The sequence below is a fragment of the Pan paniscus genome, chromosome 8, assembly GCF_029289425.2.
Source record: "Pan paniscus chromosome 8, NHGRI_mPanPan1-v2.0_pri, whole genome shotgun sequence".
In the NCBI taxonomy this organism is placed as follows: domain Eukaryota; kingdom Metazoa; phylum Chordata; class Mammalia; order Primates; family Hominidae; genus Pan; species Pan paniscus.
Genome location: NC_073257.2, coordinates 91,416,330 through 91,436,244, shown reverse-complemented (window position 1 = coordinate 91,436,244; position 19,915 = coordinate 91,416,330). Strand labels below are relative to the sequence as shown.

Sequence of the window (19,915 nt, the reverse complement as noted above, 5' to 3'; positions counted from 1 at the left end):
AACTCAGGATACCTCCACTTGTTGCCAAGCCTCCCAGCCCATCCTAAGGTGGATACTGAGGGGAAATGTGCAGATCTTCAAGGAACTTAAGGTCTTTGGAATCTAAAGCCGCTGTGAGCCCAAGGTGAAGGCCACAGTGCTGAGAGGAGCTAGGAGGAGAAAACTGCTCTGAGAGTGGGCATGCAGGCTGGGAGGGAGGCAGGCAGAGAGCTGGGCACACCCTGCTCAAAAAGGGGCTTGGTCGTGGGGAGCAACCAGGGCTTCACGAGGGGCATCTGCAGAGCCACGTCCCTACGTCTTCTGCAGGTAAACTAAATCCTTACCTGGGTACCCAGATGGGCCAGCTGCTGCCAGCATCGTTTTCTAAGGATTCGCTTGTGACACCCGCTCCAGGAAGCCTGCCTTCTCTGACTCATATTGAGTTCTGTGCAGTCTGCTATGCTTCATTCCCTGGTGAGTCTCTGCTCAAAACTTTTCTTTCCTGCTAAAACCTCACTTCCCAGGGGGCAGGAGGTGTGGGTTTTACTTCCCCAAATCTTCCCCAACACCTTGGCTGAGCTGGCTGTGCAGCCCAAGAGGCAGTGCCACTTCCTATACAGTGACCAAGTGTGAATGGAAACAAGAGCTAAGAAACACGCTGTCTGCCTTCCAGTCACTTCCCTGACGGGTCAGTCCTTATAGACTGGAAACAGCTGCCTGCCTTCCAGTCACTTCCCCAACGGGTCAGTCCTTATAGACTGGAAACATGCTCTCTGCCTTCCAGTCACTTCCCCAACAGGTCAATCCTTATAGACTGGAAACACGCTGCCTGCCTTCCAGTCACTTCCCGGATGGGTCAGCCCTTATAGACTGGAAGCATTTTGTCTCAGCTCTCTTTCTTGGAGAGGAGTTGGGGAAGCTCTCATGTGGGCAGGAGGAACTAAACCCAGATCACCCAGTTAGTGGCTGAGCCAAGACAAGAGTCACTACAGTAAGAGGAACTGCTGCTTGCTGAGTGGCGGCACATGCCAGCCCAGGGCCAAGCACTTCACGGACACCTCCTCAAGTCCCTCAAGCAGCCCTAGGAGGCAGGGGGACTGGCTCGAGGTCTTTCAGTTGGGAAACAGCAGAACCAGGTTTCAAACCCAGTAGCACCTGACCCCTAAGCCCCTGCCTCTTTGTCCAAGTGTGCTGGAGTCCAAGCCACACCCCTTCCAAAGCCGCACCCACGGCCCATGTCTTCAAGCCCAGCTGTCCCAGTTCCCACCTCCCAGGCTCCCACTGCTGCACTCACCTCTCCAGGGTATGGCCTCTTTATGTTCTGAATAGGAAGGGACTGGGGCCGGGGGCCCGGGTAGGTCTGCTGGGGCATCCGCTGCCCGTGTGTGCCAAAGGGGCTGATGCCGGGCGGCCGGGGCTGGTTCATGCCCATGGGAGGGCCGCTCATCCCCGAGGGCGTCATGCCAGCCGCCATGCTCGCGGGGTTCATGCTGCCCCCCATGGAGGCAGGCCCCCGCGGCCCGGGCTGGTTCATGAATTGGCTGTTATACGCCTGGGTGGGACCCATCTGGAAAGAGGAACAGACCTTCAACGGGAGAAGAAAAAAAAAAAAGAATAAAATGCCACATGCATTGAAAGTGCAGGGAGGGAAGGGTTGGGGAGGTGGAGGAGTGGGGAGGGGGCACCGTCCTGTGCGGCAGTGACTGGTGACCAACCAGGCCCCAGGGGAGCAGGATCCACCCAGGCTCACTGCTGCCCTCTGCAGCCGCACAGGAGAGATGCAGCTCAGGGGTGTTAGGGGATGGGGTGGGGTGGGGTGAGGTGGTCACTCCAATGCACAGGCAGCATTTCCAGGGAGGGAGGCAGGCAGAAAACCAGGAAAGTGTGCAGGGACAGGGAGGGGTATGGGAGGGTGGAGGTAGATGAGGGTGGAGGCAGGAGCCCGAGTGAGACTGCAGCCCCTTTCCTGGAAGCCCTGGCCCTGCCCTTGGTCCTGGGCCAGTGGAGGCACACCCTCCATCCACAAAGTTGGCCTCAGCCCAGCTTCCACTTCTGCCCCTCTGCCCTGCAGTTCCCACCTCCTCGCCTCCTGTTCTGCATTCCTATGGGGGCTCCCCCTCTCCTCATCCCCTAACCCATCCTTCAGAAGGTCAGGGAGCAGCACTGGGGCCTGCGCAGACCCACAGATAGGGTGACTGGGAGGGCACTGGTCTCAGAGGCAATCCAGGAGACAGACCGGTCACAAGACTATTTTTAGACATTGAGCCCACTCTTTGGTGAGTTGGGGGCTCAGAGAGCCATGTAGAACCTTTTCCCCATATGCAGTTGTACACGAGCCACCAACACACAGAACAAACACCAGCACCCATACACCCCACCACACCCAAGCACACTGACACGCCGCATTCCAGACACGCGCCATTCTAAACACGCAGACCTCCACATGCTTCCATGAAAGCCCAAATGCACCCTAATGCAGTCAGCTCTCACAGCACACATGGCCCCATAAGCACTGACATCCCAACTCTGGTTTCCCAGGGCTGTCTGCCTGGCTGGCTGGGCAAGGCTGGACCAGGATTAGTGGGAACCCTTACCGGTCCATACTGGTTTATATCCTTGTTCTGTGTCTCCTGCAGGGCTGCCACAGTGGCCGTGGCTGTGGCTGTAGCTGTGGCTGCTGCTGCCGCCACTGCCGCTGCTGCAGCGGCTGCCGCGGGCTGAGTGAAGTCAGCAGGCGGCCTGGTGTGCGGAGGGATGCCCATGCCTGCAGGGGCGTTAGGACCCCCAGGGTAACTGCAGGGGTAGAAGGGTGGAAGAGTTAGGTACTGCCTGCATCTGAGGGGAACTGAGGGCAAGCTGTGGGCTGGAAGGGAGAGGATGGAGCTGTACCCAGAACCTAGAGGGGACGGGGCCTCTTGGGATTGGCAGCCATTCATTTGTGCCACTTGGCAATGACCAGGCTGCTGTGCTCCTGGAGCCCTTGGGGGTGCCTGCACCCTCACTGCATGCTGTCGGGGCCCTGGTGAGCCCATCTTCTGAAGGACACTGAGTCTCAGAGAACCTGAGCAACTTGCCCAAGGCCCTGCAGCATTGATGGCGGAGCTGCGGCTGTGGCTGCAGGTGTTTCTGATCCCTGTGTTTAACCACCAGCTCATGCAGCTGTGCCAACCCCAGGCCAGAAACCCAGCCAGGGCTGGTGAGGGCTGAGGCCAAGGTGGGGGTCTTAGGCAGGGCGGGGTGGAAAGAGGAGAATGGGCACCTCTGCTCGCCTCACACCACTCCCCAGAGCTCCATATCCTGGGAGTCCCTGCCCTTTTCTTCCGAGCCAAGGGCCTCGCAGTCTCTGCATAGTTCTGCTTTCACCAATCAGCAAGGCAGAGCAGATATTCCCAGACTGCTTCACTGTCTTTGGGCAACTGGACCCCATCTATACCTGCTCTTCGACTTTGCCAATCCAGATTTTCTCAATATTTTCCTATTTACTAAAGACAAAATTTAGAGAAGGGTTGTTTTGAGGTTTTGAGGAGTTAAGAATGTCACCTCTCTATTTCTACGAGCCTGACGACTGTCAGAACACAGGCCAACTGCTGCAGCGCCTTATCTGCAGGCCAGCCCTGGGAGCCAGGGATGACTGAGCCCCTTCAACTCATGTAACAACAGAGGATAACTTCTCAGGGCAGAAAGCATGGAGCTGGGATTTAAGTGGGTCCCTCCCCACTGGAAGGAAGGAGAGGGGCGGCGTCCATGGCTTCTGCCACAGGTCAGCCCTGCTCACCTGGCCCCAAAGCCCCCGCTGCCGGGGTAGTTGGGCCGGCCATACATGCTCTGCTGGATGTAGGGCTGAGCGGGGCCAGCCTTGGCTGAGAACTGCTGCTGCTGCCCCGCAAACTGTGGGGAGTTGAGGCCTGGGTTGCTGGTGGTCATGCCCGACGCCATGGGGTTGCCGCCTGGATTCATGGGGTTGTTGGCATTGGCCATAGGGTTCCCAAGGACCTGTGGGCAGAGAAGTGGTTGTCACCTAAGGTGCTACCCGAGGTAGTGTGGAGAGGAAGAGGGATAAATGAAGAGGGGAAAGGGAGAAAGAACAAAGTGGAGGCAGGACAACAGGGAGGAGGAAAAAAATGGAGGGCGGATGAATTATTCTGAGTGTACCGGTGATAAGGAGCGGGCCTGGGTGGCAGGTGGCGTGGGGGATGAGAACGTCAGCCTTGTGATGGAACAAGCTGAGGGTATGACCAAGCCCCACAAAGCCAGCTCAAGCGGTCCCCAGGGGCTGGGCAGCCCAGTGAAGGGAGAAGAGGCTGCTCTTGTACCAGATGCCCGTGGGGAGAGCCCTGGCCATGAAGCCTACTGCCCCACAAACGAGCCTGGATGCCAGCATCTCATCACACAGGGGCCCCAAGGCCCCTGGCTGCTGCTCTGTGAGGGCCAAGAGGAACCCACCCTGCTAGCTCTGGAGGGCAGCAGGAGCAGGCGACAACCGGTCAGCCCAGTGGCTCCCTCCAGGGTGACAAGCAGCCCTGAGCCTTCCATGTAGCCACAGAAAAGGCTGGCAGAGATCAGACAGGTGGGAGACTCCCTGACTGGGCAGAGGAGGAGTGGAAGAAAGAGGAAGGAATGAGAGGGAGGTGGGTTTGACCAGGGCAATGGGGAATAGGGAGTTGTCAGAAGTCCAAGGCACAATATTTTGATGAAATCCAACTCAGGCCATACATCCAGGGTCAGAGACCTCAGACCTTGGAGCCTTGAAGCCAGTAACACCGAGGAAGTTCTCCTGTTTACCAGAGCAAATGGGCTAGGGAAGAACCCCTTGCTGTCTGTCAGATGAATGCCATTCCTCCAGAAAGGCCTTAGGATGGGGACAGTCCATAGAGGCTGCCCTCCTGAGGCAGGTGCAGAGCCTGCCAGGGGTGGAGACGTGTCCACAGCTGGGTGTGCCCTGGAAGCTGGTCTTTCCAGCAGGGCAGGGCCTGTGAGGGTGAAGAGGGCTGGTATGGCTCCAGGGGTCAAGGGACACTCCCGCCTAGAAAGAGCTGTGGCTGAGGGCAGTATAGGCTCTTACCTGGCTCTGGGATGTGTTGGTTACTCCCCAAACCGTGGTGACCACGGAAAGGGAGCCGGGAGGCTGGTTGGTGCTCTGCTGCCAAGGGACAGAGTCATAGGGGAACGACCCATCACTGCAGAGAGAGACAGAGGGAGATCTTCAGGGCCTGGCAGGCACAGACTCAAGACAGGCCATGCCCATCACCCCACCAAGTGACCGCAGCTCCCAGTCAGTCCAAGGTAACCCCCATCCGAGTACTGGACCCCCCAGGCCTGTCTCAGTGCCCAGTGCACAACAGTGTGCCCTGCATGGTGACAGGCTGTTCAGAAGTGGCCACCTTTCCCCCGATCACTGCAGAGAGCTACTTCCATGGCTGTGTGTCTCCCTGTATCCCCGAGTCCACAGGTCATGCAACTAATGAAGCGGTGTGACCTGAGGCCCAATCTGAGCTCCTCCTTCACCCGGGCTCTGACTCCACGTCGCCCTTTAGGAAGAGCTTGGGCTCCCCCAAACCACCTTACCCTTGGAACTGCTTGGTCCCTTCTCAGTGCAGGCTGGAAGGGTCCGAGTCTGAGGGTGCCAGCCTTCCCTCTACCTCCCAGCCCTTCACAGCAGCCTGGCTGCCTGGGCCATGGGAATGCGGGCTTTCTTCCAGCACCCTTCCTTCCCAACCCCCAGCAATGTGGGTACAGGCCTACCTGCTGCACACCCTCTCCTGCCCCCACCCCGATCTCTCGTGTACATTTCCCCTGAGCTAATCTCCCTCAAACACCTAAGATGCCTGGCACAATCAAAGACCTTTGGTGGCTTCCAGCATTTATAAGGCAGAGTCCAAACTCACACTTAAGAATGACTTACTCCTCTGGCGGACCCCACCATTCCCTCACCCCGCTTTGGCTCTGTCCTCTCGTGGAGCTGCCCCTGCCCCTAAACAACTGCCTCCTCTCTACCAACCCGGACCATATTTCCCCTGCTCCCCTCACCAGGTCCAGCAGTACCCACCACGTTTGTGGACATCTCCCCAAGGAGCTCTCACGTATCAGAAGCAAGGAGTTAGCCTTCAGCCCCACCTCTTGTGCTTAGGTCTACAGTGAGTGTCCAGTGATGCTTCCTACCGACTGCTGGGGTGCACAAGAGTGAGGCCAGCAGATCCCAGCGAAGGGGCAGGGCATGAAGACCTGCCAGGGTGCCAGCCCCCAGGAGGCTGGGGATGAAGCTGCCTCTCCCACGAGAGCCGTCACTGGCTCTCTGGCACCACTCCCTCACCAAGTCACAAAATTCTAGATGTGGAACCAGGAAGAGCAGAAAAGCAAAGCGCCCACAGCTGTGCCACTGCCTCTACCCAGGGCACAGGGTGTGTGTGTGTGTATGTGTGTGTGTGTGTGCATATGTGTGTTGGGGGAGGGAAATTGGGAGAAGGGTCGGGCAACAGGAAAGAGCCTCATGCCTCTCTCTGGCTTGTGTCTGTCTTAGTCACAGGAGACAGCAAATGGCAAAGGTTCTCAGTCACACCTGGGAGACTTGTACCCTAGCTGAGTGGCCAGTCCAACCCTAGCAGCCAGGGCAACTGGGGATGGAGGTGCTGGGGAGGCACCTCTGGGGATGCAGGGGAGGCACCTCTGGGGATGCAAGGAGCCCAGCCCAGAGGTGAGGACTTCCCAGAGGGAGGCAGAGGGCTGCATGACCCGCAGGCAGCGGAGATCAGGGCAGCCAAGTCTTGTGCTCTGTGCCTTGCCCGGCTGAGCTCTTGGCAATGCTGGTCAAGTCTGACGGGCTCCTGCAGAGGCGACCAGCCTGGAGGGCAGGACCACACCACTGTCTGCTCATACTTGCCCCTCCCCTGCCTGGATACCCTCTCCCCTAGATTTCTCAGCCTGGCCAGCCCCACGCTTTCTTCCTGTCTGAGATCGCTGGACGGGCCTCCCCCGCCCTCCTCGTATAAAAAAGCAGCTCCTACCCGACACTGCCTGCCCCCTCACCCTGGCACTGGAATTTTTTTCATAGCACTCCACCACTGTCCTAATTATATATTTATTTGATTATTGTCTGTCTGCCTCTAGAACAGCTCTGTGACGGCAGAGACTTTTGTGCTTAGGACCCTGGTGCAAGTTTCTGCACTCAATCTCCTCATCTGTAAAATGGGCATCAGATGATACCTCCACTCTACTCTGTGTTTTCCAACTGTGGGTTACAGCAGGTGATGACATCCAACCAGCAGGGGAGAAAAAAGCATCAACTAGAAAGTGATGGAGTGTGAGCACACAATAAAGATGAATATTAGTCCTTGAGCTTCTGTCTTGGTTTTATACACAAATACATGTGCACCTTGGGTCAAGGTGTCATATGTGTATTTATCGTGGATCTCAGTCAAATAGGTTTGAACACAGGTTCAGCAGCCTAAATCTGATGTGGCTCAAAGAGGAGAATGCAGTCAAAGGGCTTTCCCAACTGAGCGCTGCTCGTGATTTCTGGGGAAACTGCAGGACTCGCATTTGGAGTAGAGGAGCTATACTCAGGGCACTCAGTTGGTCAGGCACAATGATGGGTAGTGGCTCGTTGAAGATCCAGATGCTTGGGCCAAAGGTGACAGACAGTGACAGACTCTGCTCTCCATCCAGGTGGCGGATTGGAGACTGGGAGCGCAGAGGGAGTGGGCAGTGCAGAGAAACACAGGAAAGTAGCCATGAGCCTGCTCCTCAGGAAGGCTGGGCTGGAACAGCCTCTGTCTCCCAGGGAGGTCACTGGGGACCCGGCGCACCACCTGGTTCCAGACTGGCACACCAGAGTCTCACAGGGAGGCTCTACAGGTCACGCTTTTACAAAACAAAGAGGAGATCCCCTGGACACCTGCTGTCCTCAAGGCCCATGTCCTAGGTGTGCTGGATGACCAGAGGGGGTCCCCTACAACTGAACAAAACCCAAGCCTGAGTGGCTTCTCGCTCCAGAACTTCTGCCCCACAAGTTCCCACCAACCCTCCAGGCTGATGGCCTTGAGACCGAAGTTCCTATCCTTTGAGAACATGCCTGGCCAGGCTCAGGAAATGAACCCCCATGGGAGGCCCCAGGGGCCAGCAGGGCCCTGCCTGTGTCCAGGGAGTGGGCAACTGCTGCCTCATCACCTCAGCCCAGGACGCTACACAGGCCCACGAACAAGCTCCCAACTGCCCTGCAGCTCCGTGGGTGAGCCTTGTGGGCGGAAACCAGCTCCTTCCTGTTTTGTCCCCTCTGCCCCAAACTTGGTGAGAAGCAAAGCTAACCAACGTTCCCAAACTGGCCATCCCACTGCCTGGATGGAAGGTTTGCCGCCCCAGAGCAAAGATGCACGCAGGCATATGGAGGACACGTCCGTGCACACACGCGAGGCCCTGCTGGCATGCTGCCCGTGCACTGGGGAAGAGACAGGCACAGCGTGTGGGGCGGTCTCAGGACTAGCTTGCCTCCACACGCACCTGCTGCAGAAGCAGAAGTGGCAGCCGCACCGACAGGACCGTGACTCATCTCATTCTGGGGGAGATGGGCTCCTGCTGTCGCAGAGAAGGCTCTCGCCCCCGCAGGCCCCCCCAGCAGCCCTGCTGATGTGACGCCACTGCCTAGACTCAAGATACCACCACCGGGGGAATGCCTGGTCCCTGTGCCCAAGGATGAAGGACCAACCAGACCCCTGGGCTGCTACCAGAAAGGCATGGCCTGGCTGGGATGGGAGGAGGGTCTGGAGGGTGCCTGAGAGCCCTTCTTCTCTCCGACGAGCACAGTTTAACCTGCAGACGTGCTTCACCTGGTCACAGGTGCTTGGCATTTTTTAATAATTCTGTCCCACTCTGTACAACCCTAATCCAGCATGGCCTGCCCAGTATCACACCATAAGCTGCTCCCAGCCACAGTCCTGTCCAGCCAAAACTGCCCCAACAATCCTGCTCCACCCACAGAAGCACCAAGGCCAGAAGCCATCTGCAATGTCAGCAGCAACGGTTCCATTTGCCAACTGCTCCCTAATACAGGGGCCTCTGTGCCTCTTCTCAGGCTGGCAAGTTCCATCCCACCTTGAAAATGCCGTTCATCCTTTCCAGGCTCTTCCAAAGGCCACCTCCTCCGGGGAGCCCTTGCACAAGGTACTGAACTCCACTGGCTCTTCGCATTCCCGGCAAGAGTGAGAACCCTCTGCCTTCTCCCTTCTGCCTCAGGAGCTGTCACTGATTTCTTGGGCTCCCTGAGCCAAGCATGATGTCTTCACACACCAATAGGGCTCAGGAAACCTTTGCTAAACAAAAAAATGTGCCAGGGAGAAACCACCTCTCTGCACTCACCCTTGGAGTGATGCTGAAAATGAATATGTCCATTTCGTTAAGCCTGATGACCGACCACCTACACAGTGTGTCTGTGGCCACGTGGCCACTGGGGCCCAGGAAGTGAGAGAAGGACACAGAGGGAAGCGATGAAACCACTGCTCACTCTCTGTATGCCTCAGCAACCTCATCTGTGAAATGGGGCTGATTCAGCCCCTCCCTTCGAAGGCTGCCATGAGGGTTAAGTGTAAGTGCCTAACATGTATGAGGCCCAGAGTCCCGCACACCTTGGACACCCTGAAACTGCTGGCTGCCGCTGTTACTGTTGTTCTGATTTACTGAGTGACTTCTAGATGCAAGGAATTTTGTGAAGTGGCCTTCACCTAAGAACTCATTCAGTGCCCCATTAAGTGGGCCCAACGGATGCCCATCTTAGAAGCTGGGGCTCACAGAGGTAGCAGAGCCAGTCAAGGGCAAGGCCGCCGGGTCACCAGACTGTATCAGGCTCACCACTGTCTTAGGAACTTAGGATCCAGCAAGGCAACGCTCCCTCTCCAGAGATGGCCACGAGGCAAGGGAGCACACTGCAGAGGCCGCCTAGAAGCCACAAGAATTCCAAGAAGGGCTGCATCTTCCTGGGGGTTCTTGGGGAAGTCGCCTAGCATGAAGGGACAGGGGAAATGTAAAGATGGGCCTCAAAGCCCAGCTGCAGAGAAAACCCAAATAGTCTTCCAGGAAAGAATTTCTTTATACACTAAATCGTCTGCTTTAGCTTGGACTGGCCGTGTTGGCAAAGATTCAGGGACCCCTTTTTGAGGTTAATATTCAACCGACAGAGGGAAGCCCAGCAGGAGAGAGGTTCCCTATGTGGGCTCTGGAGTTACAGTCTTTCGGGTCAAACCCTGGCTCTGCCACTGAAGCTTTCTGTGGCCTTGGACATGTTACTTTCAGTCAGCTTCAACTTTCTCATCTGTAAAGTGGGACTAACACTTTCCTAAGAAACATGAGAAAAACATAAAGTTTAGCACAGAACCTGGTAGAAAGACCCTGCTCAACTGTACTTACACCTTTCTCTCCAGTCCTCCAACCAGCCATATATAGCCCCTGTTTACTTCAGGATACAATGGAAGTGGCCTAGGAATTTTTCAAATATGCTACCAATGGGAGGAGCCGTTTTCATTCCTACCTGTCAACTAGAAAAAATGTGCTTCTCAAGCCTCTGAGACTTTCTTCATTTTTCTTCTGCCTTCCCTTCACCAGCCAGCAAACTTCTATCCATACTTCAAAGCCCAGCCTGCATACTCCCTTTAAGGACTCTCCTAAGCAGAACCAAGGACACTTTCCTCTGTTCCCTCAGCACTTTTTTCACGTATTTTATAGAGAGCTCTCTGCACTGCAGTCACAGTAGACAGTTTACATGTCTGTGCCAGCTCCATGGGCACTGATCGAGGTTTTGCTGAATGTGAGAAAATGAGCAAGGCCTGGGATAAGGCAGTGATGATTCCTGGCTCCTGTGCACCCGCTATGGCAGCATCTACACACACATTCATGAAAGGAACGCGGCGGGAGGGCTGAGTTATTTCTTCCCTTGCACTTGTAATAGCTGCTTTATTTGGGAGAAATAACCAATTCCCATTAAGGGTATTGTCAGACCCTAATTAATTTCCCTGATCCAGCCATACTGGTCCCGTCTCCGTGCAAGGCTGTAGTGTTACTGCTAATGAAATGCCAAGCCAGTGAGGAGCTGAAGCTCCCACCCTGTTTAATTTAGGGGAACCATTAACAGTGTTCTCCATCATCACAATTACTGGGGCCTACTTCCTTCCCTCCCTGCGGTGAAACTTAGAGAGGAACTTGTGCAGCTAACTGCATATTAGAGGGTGTTAAAAATTTTTCAGTAGGAAGGAGGAAAGGAAAAAATCCTTTGCATCTTGGCCATCTGGAACTGATGGTGCAGGGATTTATGGGTCTTTCAATTCTCCCCTTTCCTTCTTTTTTTGTTTTTAAAATGTTCTTGGGGCAACAAAGGCCTAACATAAACTGAGCTTTGGTGAAGCTATGCAAAAATGAGCTAAAAATGACAGCTGTGGAGATGGTGTGATGTGGCTGGTTTTGATTGCCCCCTTCTTTCTTGTTTGGCCATGAATAAGCACTTAAGAATTTGATGGCACCTGGCTGAGGATCAGGGGAATAATGACTGGTCCATGGGCTCCCAGTGTGCCAGGCTTGGCGACAAGCACACCACTCCTGCCACTGTTGTTACTCCCCTTCTACAGATGAGGAAACCGAGGCACAAGGAGGGTAAGTAACTGGCCAGTTACCCAGCTAGAATATGGCCCAGCTGAAACTCAAGGCCCAGCAGCCTGCCTCCAGGGCCTGTTCCCCTACCTGCTATACTCAGGGGATGCCAGGGGTCCCCCCGCCCAGAAGCCTCTCCGTTGGGGTTCATAAATCCCGCACCTATAAGAAGGAGGATGGCACCTCTCAATCTTGGAGGCTTCCCCAGCCCTAGCGAGTTTTGACTGTAATCAAATTAACAGCATAAACAAGATTTATTAGGCCTTTAATTACCTTCGCAACACTGATCTGCATAAGGACAATGTGCTAATCACAAATGGCTTTTTAAACCACTCATTAAAAATCTGGAAGAAGGAGGTTGAAAGACTTCACTGGCTTCAAGTCCAGGTCACTGCAGGGACTTGGAAGGTGCCCTACTTGCCCAGGCACTGGTCCTGGACCTTGCCAGGCCTCTCTGGCCACCTTCTCTTGTATAGTATCCTGGGTATCTGTGAGCATAGACGGCAGCCCCACTGCAGCCAGTGATGAGGACAAAACAGGGAGTGAGCCTACAGACGTCCACAAACTGAGGATAATTAGTATTCCTCGTCACCACCCTCACCCCCAGATATAGCTGCGGGGCTATGGCAGCCTGACCCTTTCCTGACATCCTGCTCATGCGGCACCATGTCCCCCATCAGCAGGGAACCACGAGGCCAAGAGGTCAAGGGTCTTGCTGGGAGGCACAGCATTTGTGTGGAAGAACGCAGGCCCTGACTCACAGCCTCATGCCGCAGTGCCAAAGCTCTGCAGCCTGCAGCAGACATGATTGTGACACCTGAGCTCTCCAAATATGACAGTCACCAGGGACCCTCCAGGCGTCTGCCGTCCCTCGGGGCAGGGCGGGGCTGCAAGTGTCCAGGCTCTCTCATCCTCTCCCATTTGTTTGTCCTCAGAGCCTTCAGACAAAGACCCAGAGCCTTCAAACAGCCAGATACCTGCGGGCATCAAATCTCAACTGTCCCAGCTCACCCAAGCTCACCTCCAGCTCAATGTCGCCTTAATGAAAAGGCAAAAAGAGCTTCCTGCCTCCAAGCCATTCAATAAAATTATGGAGGATGACGGACTAAAACAGTTTGCTAATTGTGAAAGCGCTCAGCTTTCTTTTCCATTTTCTTTCCGTCTTGTTTGGGAAATTGCATTGAGGACTTACGAGGTGTCGGACCCCGTTGCAGTTTCCCTGGAAATGAGGGATTTATCCTTTGTGAAATTCCTAAAGGTTGCAAGGAGAGACTGTGTAACTTTCAGTTGCCTAACCACATGTCTTCAGAATAGCCTGGGGCTTGGAGAAGGAAAACGGGCTATAAAATGGGAAAAAGGTGAGCTGTGGATCAGAACAGATGACCCTCTTCTAAAAAGACCCTCCAAATCGGGTTAACAACGAGATACCACCTCGTTGACCCTGAAGGACCAGCTAAATAGCAGAGCCCTGTGCGCTGTTTAATATCTTCCTCTGCCCTTTACTGGCTGTGTGTTCTGGGGCAATTCACTTTCCTACTCTGGGCCCAGTTTTCCCTCCAGTTCTGCCATTCAAAGTGTGGGATGTTGTCTAGCAGGCCCTCCACCTCCCTGTGCTCCCACGAGGAAGCCTCGCTCCACGGAACCGACTGGTTAGCCACCAGTACTCAGCGAGTCTTCCAGCCCACACAGCTTTCCTTTCTCTGACAGACCACTTATGGCCCAAAGAGTAAGTGCCAGCCTGGTCTTCAAGCTCTCGGACCACTGGCTTTGCATTCTAGGTCATTCTGCTGGACTTACAGAGAGCTGAGGCCATGGTGATGGAGGCAGCAGGGCACTGGGTGCTGGCCAGTGGCTCTTCGGCCCATAACATTTCTTGGGAAAGCCAGCTTGAATTCATAGAATGCAACTACCCCTCCCAGCCCAAGTCCTTCAAGTTCAAGACTCCCATCCTCTGGGCAGCCTCCTGACAGTCAGCCCTGTCCATCTTCCTCCATCTGAACCCCAAAGCCCAGTCTGCCTATCAATGAACCCTAGCCCTGCCCTGCTCTGCCAGATTCCAATGTGGCCCCAATGAGTCTTATTTCCCCAACTAGCTCGAGGCTGCTCCTCGAGCACAGAAATACCTCATCTCTGTTTAACCCCGGGACCGAACAACCTCATGCCTTAGCTCAACTCAGCTGGCAAAGGGCTGGCCGAGATCCAGATTTGTGGCACTCTGTGACCTGAACAATCACGGTCAAGCAGGTCTGAGGCTGGTCCCTAGTGGGGAGCTGCAGGGCTCTGGCCCACCATAAGCAACAACTTTACTAAAATAACTTGGAGGAGAGAAGCTTGGGAAGGTCATGACACATGGGATGATGAGAGGAGGATGATTCTGGAGGGATGGACGGCTGAGTTAGAATTAATAAGGTAAAGCTTCCCGAGGGCAACTGCAAGGTATGCTGCTTAAGTCAAATGCAGCTGCAGCCTGTGCTCAGTGGCTTGGTTCAGATGAAGACAAACTGTGGCTTTTAGCAAAGGGTACACAGAGGGAGGTGGAGGCAGGTTTTGTCTTTTTAGAGCAGCGGTCCTTAACCAAAGGTGAGACTCCCCTCAAATGTGGGAGGGTACTTTTATTGTGATAATGCTTAGGGGAAGAGGGCAGTCATCAGAAGAATGGGGTGGGATTAACCAAGCGTAGGCATTTAAAAAAAAAAAAAGAACAGAGCGGGTAGGGACCAAGGTGCCAAATGCCCTGCAAAGTCCTGCACCAAGAAAAATTACCCCTGTGTCAGACAGGTGTAGTGGCGCATGCCTGTAATCCCAGCACGTTGGGAGGCCAAGGTGGTAGGATTGTTTGAGCCCAGGAGTTCGAAACCAGCCTGGGCAACATAGCGAGACCCTGTCTCCACAAAACTATAAAGAAATAGCCAGGTGTAGTGGTGCATGGCTATGCTTCCAGCTACTCAGGATACTGAGGTGGGAGAATCGCTTGAGCCAAGGAGGTCGAGGCTGCAGTGAGCTATGATAGTGCCACTGCATTCCAGCTTGTCCAACAGGGTGAGACCCTGTCTTTTAAAAATAATAATAGGCTGGCAGGGTCGTTCATGCCTATAATCCCAGTACTTTGGGAGGCTGAGGCAGGCGGATTGCTTGAGCTTAGGAGTTCGAGACCAGCCTGGGCAATGCCATCTCTACTAAAAATACAAAAAATTAGCCATGGGTGGTGGTGAATGCCTGTGGTCCCAGCTACTTGGAAGGCTGAGGTGGGAGGATCACTTGAGCCCAGGGGCAGAGGTTGCAGTGAGCCGAGATTGCGCCACTGTACTACAGCCTGGGTGACAGAACCAGATCTTGTCTAAAAAAAAATAATAATAATAATAACCCTCTCCCTCCTCCTCCCCCTCTCCCCTTTGCACGGTCTCCCTCTGATGCCTAGCCGAGGCTGGACTGTACTGCCGCCATCTCGGCTCACTGCAACCTCTCTGCCTGATTCTCCTGCCTCAGCCTGCCGAGTGCCTGGGATTGCAGGCGCGCGCCGCCACGCCTGACTGGTTTTCTTATTTTTTGGTGGAGACGGGGTTTCGCCGTGTTGGCCAGGCTGGTCTCCAGCTCCTGACCGTGAGTGATCTGCCAGCCTCAGCCTCCCGAGGTGCCGGATTGCAGACGGAGTCTCGCTCACTCAGTGCTCAATGTTGCCCAGGCTGGAGTGCAGTGGCGTGATCTCGGCTCGCTACAACCTCCATCTCCCAGCCGCCTGCCTTGGCCTCCCAAAGTGCCAAGATTGCAGCCTCTGCCCAGCCGCCACCCCGTCTAGGAAGTGAGGAGCGTCTCTGCCTGGCCGCCCATCGTCTGGGATGTGAGGAGCCCCTCTGCCCGGCCGCCCAGTCTGGGAAGTGAGGAGCGCCTCTTCCCGGCCGACATCCCGTCTAGGAAGTGAGGAGCGTCTCTGCCCAGCCGCCCATCGTCTGGGATGTGGGGGGCGCCTCTGCCCTGCTGCCCCGTCTGAGATGTGAAGAGTGTCTCTGCCCGGCCGCGACCCCGTCTGGGAACTGAGGAGTGTCTCTGCCCCGCCGCCACCCCGTCTGGGAAGTGAGGAGCGTCTCTGACCAGCCGCCCAATCTGAGAAGTGAGGAGCCCCTCCGCCCAAAAGCTGCCCCGTCCGGGAAGTGAGGAGCCCCTCCCCCCGGCAGCCGCCCCGTCCGGGAGGTGGGGGGCAGCCCCCACCTGGCCAGCCGCCCCGTCCTGGAGGTGGGGGGCAGCCCCCCGCCCGGCCAGCCGCCCCATCTGGGAGATGGGGGGCGCCTCTGCCCGGCCGCCCCATCTGGGAAGTGAGGAGCCCCTCTGCCCCGCCGCCACCCCATCTGGGAGGTGTACCCAACAGCTCATTGAGAACGGGCCATGATGACGATGGTGGTTTTGTCAAATAGAAAAGGGAGAAATGTGGGGAAAAGAAAGAGAGATCAGATTGTTACTGTGTCTGTGTAGAAAGAAGTAGACATAGGAGACTCCATTTTGTTCTGTACTAAGAAAAATTCTTCTGCCTCAGGATGCTGTTAATCTATAACCTTACCCCCAACCCCGTGCTCTCTGAAACCTGTGCTGTGACCACTAAGGGTTAAATGGATTAAGGGCGGTGCAAGATGTGCTTTGTTAAACAGATGCTTGAAGGCAGCATGCTCATTAAGAGTCATCACCACTCCCAAATCTCATGTACTCAGGGACACAAACACTGGGGAAGGCGGCAGGACCCTCTGCCTAGGAAAACCAGAGACCTTTGTTCACATGTTTATCTGCTGACCTTCCCTCCACTATTGTCCTATGACCCTGCCAAATCCCCCTCTCTGAGAAACACCCAAGAATGATCAATAAATACTAAAAATTAAAAAAAAGAATTAAAATAATAATAATAATAAATAATAAAAAGAAAAATTACCCTGTGTAAATGCACTAAGGAACACTGCTACAGAAGAGAGGCTTGGAGCTGCTCAGCAGCCAGACCCAGGATCTGAGGAGGCAGTGCCCTTGGGTGGTGGCGGGCTTGCGATGGTACAAAGGGCTTATGACCAAGGCAGGCAACCACATGTCAGGGGCAATCAGGCCCAGGGAGGGCACTGGACATGATGAGCACTAAGGTCCTTTCCAGCTCAGAAAGTCAACAAGCCTCTAATTCGATTTATAAAGCGTGGCTGACACCCGAGTTCCCAGCAGCGCCTCGATGGTGCGACCCAGGTCTGCCTGCAGTGTGCTCTGGGCTGCGGGTCCCTCAGTCAGGCTGGATAATGAGAGCCGAGCTCTGACTGCAAATGCCCCTCCTGATCATTAGCGGAGACACACACAGGGGAGAGCAGACAGCATGACAGGCCCTGTTGTTGCAGGGTCAGCCTGCAGAGCGCTCAGAGAGAGCATCCCCAGCTCAGCAAGGGACTCAAAAGATAATTAACTGGGGGAATTGCCAGTCCTGGCCACGTGCTCCTTCTGAGGCTGGCACAGGTGGACTGGACAATCCCTCAGTGCTGTCGGCCTCCAGCAAGCCCATGCCTGCCTGTGACCCTGGGCTTCTGGTGGACCCAGCCCAGTCTTACTTGGCTCCAGGGTGGCCGGCCTGGGCTGGCTCTGTCCCCATCTTGGCTGGAACCACCAGCCCCGTGGCCTTCCTGAGATCCCTGTCAGCCCCTGGTTTCTCTGGGTTTGCCCAATACCCTGGTCAAGAAAGAGGGAAGGTGCTGAGCTCAGAATTTCTAACGTTCTGCCAGAAGCCTAGAACCTGAAGAAAAACAGCCTCCACCAAAGTGACAAACTCAGTGCTTTCAACCTGTTTGAGAGGGAGAAACAGGGCTCCCCCACGAAGATGTAAAAAAACAACTGCACCTTAGAAAATGCAACATCCTCATAGTTGCACAGAGGCCCCCACCCCAGGGACATGTCCAAGGAGATCTGAGACCAGAGGGGTGTCTGCTCAGCGCCTGCCCCCATGGCACCCACCCACTTACCTGTGCGACAGAGTGGGTTTCATGGAGCTCATGGAGCTGAGGGGGGGCTGCATGGGGAGTTTCCCAGGGGGATCGCTCTGGCGGCTCTTCTGATGTCGGAGCAGCAGCAGGCGGCCGAGCTCTTCACACCAGGAGGACAACAAGGCTGCAGGAAGGACAGGACAGTCAGTGGGTGCTTGTTCATCACGCTCTGCCACACCAAGACCCCTCCCCACCCCTCCCCAGACTGGGTGCTATCCATGCTGGTTTTGCTCCCAGATTCGTGTGACAACAGAAGACTTACTCAGCCCTCTTGGGAGGCCTCAGTATTCTCAACTGTAAGATGGGACTGACACCCTTGAAGGAGGATACAAAAGTTTCTGTTATGAAGAGGGGGTCAGAATGGCCCGCGTGCGGGAAGTAGTGGTCCATGGCAGCAAAGAGGGGGAGAGTCAGGATGATGGGAAGGGTGGCAGAGATGGTGCCAAGTGGAAACTGGAGGAGTGAGGGGGCCTGACACAGACCTTGAGTCAGGGCAAGCTTAGCAGCTGCCCCACCCTAGATCCCTCAGGGAAGCTCACTCCCTCACACTTCGATCAGAGGCAAAGCATGGCTTCTCCCCATGGGTGGGCTCAAACATCACAAGGTTTGAACAAAATCTTGGAATCTGCTGACAACCTAGGAGTGTCTGCAGGGCTGTCCCTGAAACTCCTGCCCAGAAACTGGCCCCCTAGCACACACCTTCTGGTCACACCCACGGTTGGTCCCTGCTCTGCTGGGCACAAACGCCTAGGAAGACAAAGGATGTCCAGAGCAGAGGGTGGCCAGGGTGGTGGGGGGCCAAGCAGGAGGCAGCCAGGGGTGCCCAAGGCAGGAGCACAGAGCAGCCATCCACATCCGGGATGAGAGAGCCCCACATGAACTGGGGACTTGGGAAAACTTCATTTTCTTTCACTGTTCACTGTCCCCATGTGGCCACAGGAGCCAAAAGCGCCTCCCAGGCCAGCGTGTCTCAGCCTGGCCTGTCCAGCGTGTCTCAGCTGGCCTGTCCTCCTGAAGTACATGAGGACGCTGAGGGCTGGGGGAACTGGCTGCGCTCAGTCACCATCTTGCTGTTTGACTCCAGGAGCCCACAGACTCTCTGGGCCTCAGTTTGCTTAGAGGTAAAAAGGAATAATGCCTCGTGTCCTGCCTTCCTCCCAGGCTGCAGGGAGGGACGGACGGGGGCCTGCTGGGTCTGTGGAATGCTGGACAAAGGGTGGCCACACCTCAGCTGATGTCCTACTCCTGCTGGGAGTGACCTGAGCGTTATGGAAGTAGTCGATGGGCAAGAGTGGCCAGGCATATTTTGAATCATAACTGCTCAGCCACTTGGCCGGGTGCAAAGCCGACTCCACATTTCAAGGGTCTCCCATCTGGATGCTGCACAACGTGCTTCTGCATCCTTTTTTTTTCTTGACCATCTAGGACATCATTAGCTATTATTATCCTCATTCTACAGATGAGTAGACGGGGGCCCAGTCAGGCAAAGCTACTCACAGTAACCACAGCCAGAGTCGGCAGGGACAGAGACAGTGCTCCTGCCCCTGGCCCCACGCCCTGGTGGTAGAGCCTGAGGCTGGACCAGAAGGTGGGGAGGAGGTGAAAGCCTTCAGAAGGCAAAATCCTAGGTGTTCACAGCTCCCCAGCCCCTCTGACTCAATAAGGAACCCCTCAGGCCTCTTGTACGCCACCACGTTTGGCCGGCACTGGTGGAAGACACCCATATGCACAGTGACCGGGAGTGGCTGGGCAGGCTGCCATCCCAAGCCGCCCAGATCCTGGACGGGGTTCCCGTCAGCCCAAAGCCCCGAGAAGTCACCAGAGCTGCTTGCTCCATCTGCTCAGCTTGTGTGGTACACAAAGATGCCCAACCAAGAAGGCAAGCAGGGGCTGTGGTCCCCAAGAGGGGCCCTGTTTCTCCCTCCAGGAGGGGGCCTGGTGGATGAGCTAAGTCTTAAAAGATGTATCCTGCCCCCCTCTGTGGGGTCACCTTGCCACCACCCTCAAAAGGAGGACAGTATGAGAGAAGAGACACTCTCCTCTGTCATGTGTGTCTGCACAGAAACCAACAAACACCCCTATGTGGGTGTCCAGCACACATGTGCTGCAGCTGGAAAGGCAGCCTATTCGGGCAGGCCAGGACAGACAAAAACGAGCCTCCAGCCCACTCCATCCTTCTCCCAGGCCCCTAGGTACCGCCTCTTGTGCGGGGGCACTGGGGCATCTGGAAACTCATTTGCACGCCAAGCACGAGGCCCGCTGGATCGCAGTGAGGGAGGGATCACTCCACTGCCAGCACAAAGGACGGCCACAGATGG

At 55.5% G+C, this 19,915-nt stretch overlaps 1 protein-coding gene across 10 annotated transcripts in view; it reads right to left on the bottom strand.

The window, feature by feature from the left end:
• Positions 1–19,915, bottom strand: part of ZMIZ1 (zinc finger MIZ-type containing 1) — a 248,024-nt gene that overhangs the window by 21,772 nt on the left and 206,337 nt on the right. For 8 of the 10 annotated variants that reach the window (XM_034930952.3, XM_034930956.3, XM_034930953.3 and 5 more), the window contains 5 exons: positions 17,577–17,721; positions 5,042–5,156; positions 3,755–3,972; positions 2,574–2,772; positions 1,274–1,564 (listed from right to left, as the gene is read on the bottom strand). In XM_034930952.3, coding sequence (XP_034786843.1) covers positions 1,274–1,564; positions 2,574–2,772; positions 3,755–3,972; positions 5,042–5,156; positions 17,577–17,721 — 968 coding nt within the window. The remainder of the gene's footprint in view (positions 1–1,273; positions 1,565–2,573; positions 2,773–3,754; positions 3,973–5,041; positions 5,157–17,576; positions 17,722–19,915) is intronic. The other 2 variants (XM_034930955.4, XM_055093053.2) reach the window with 1 other exon arrangement.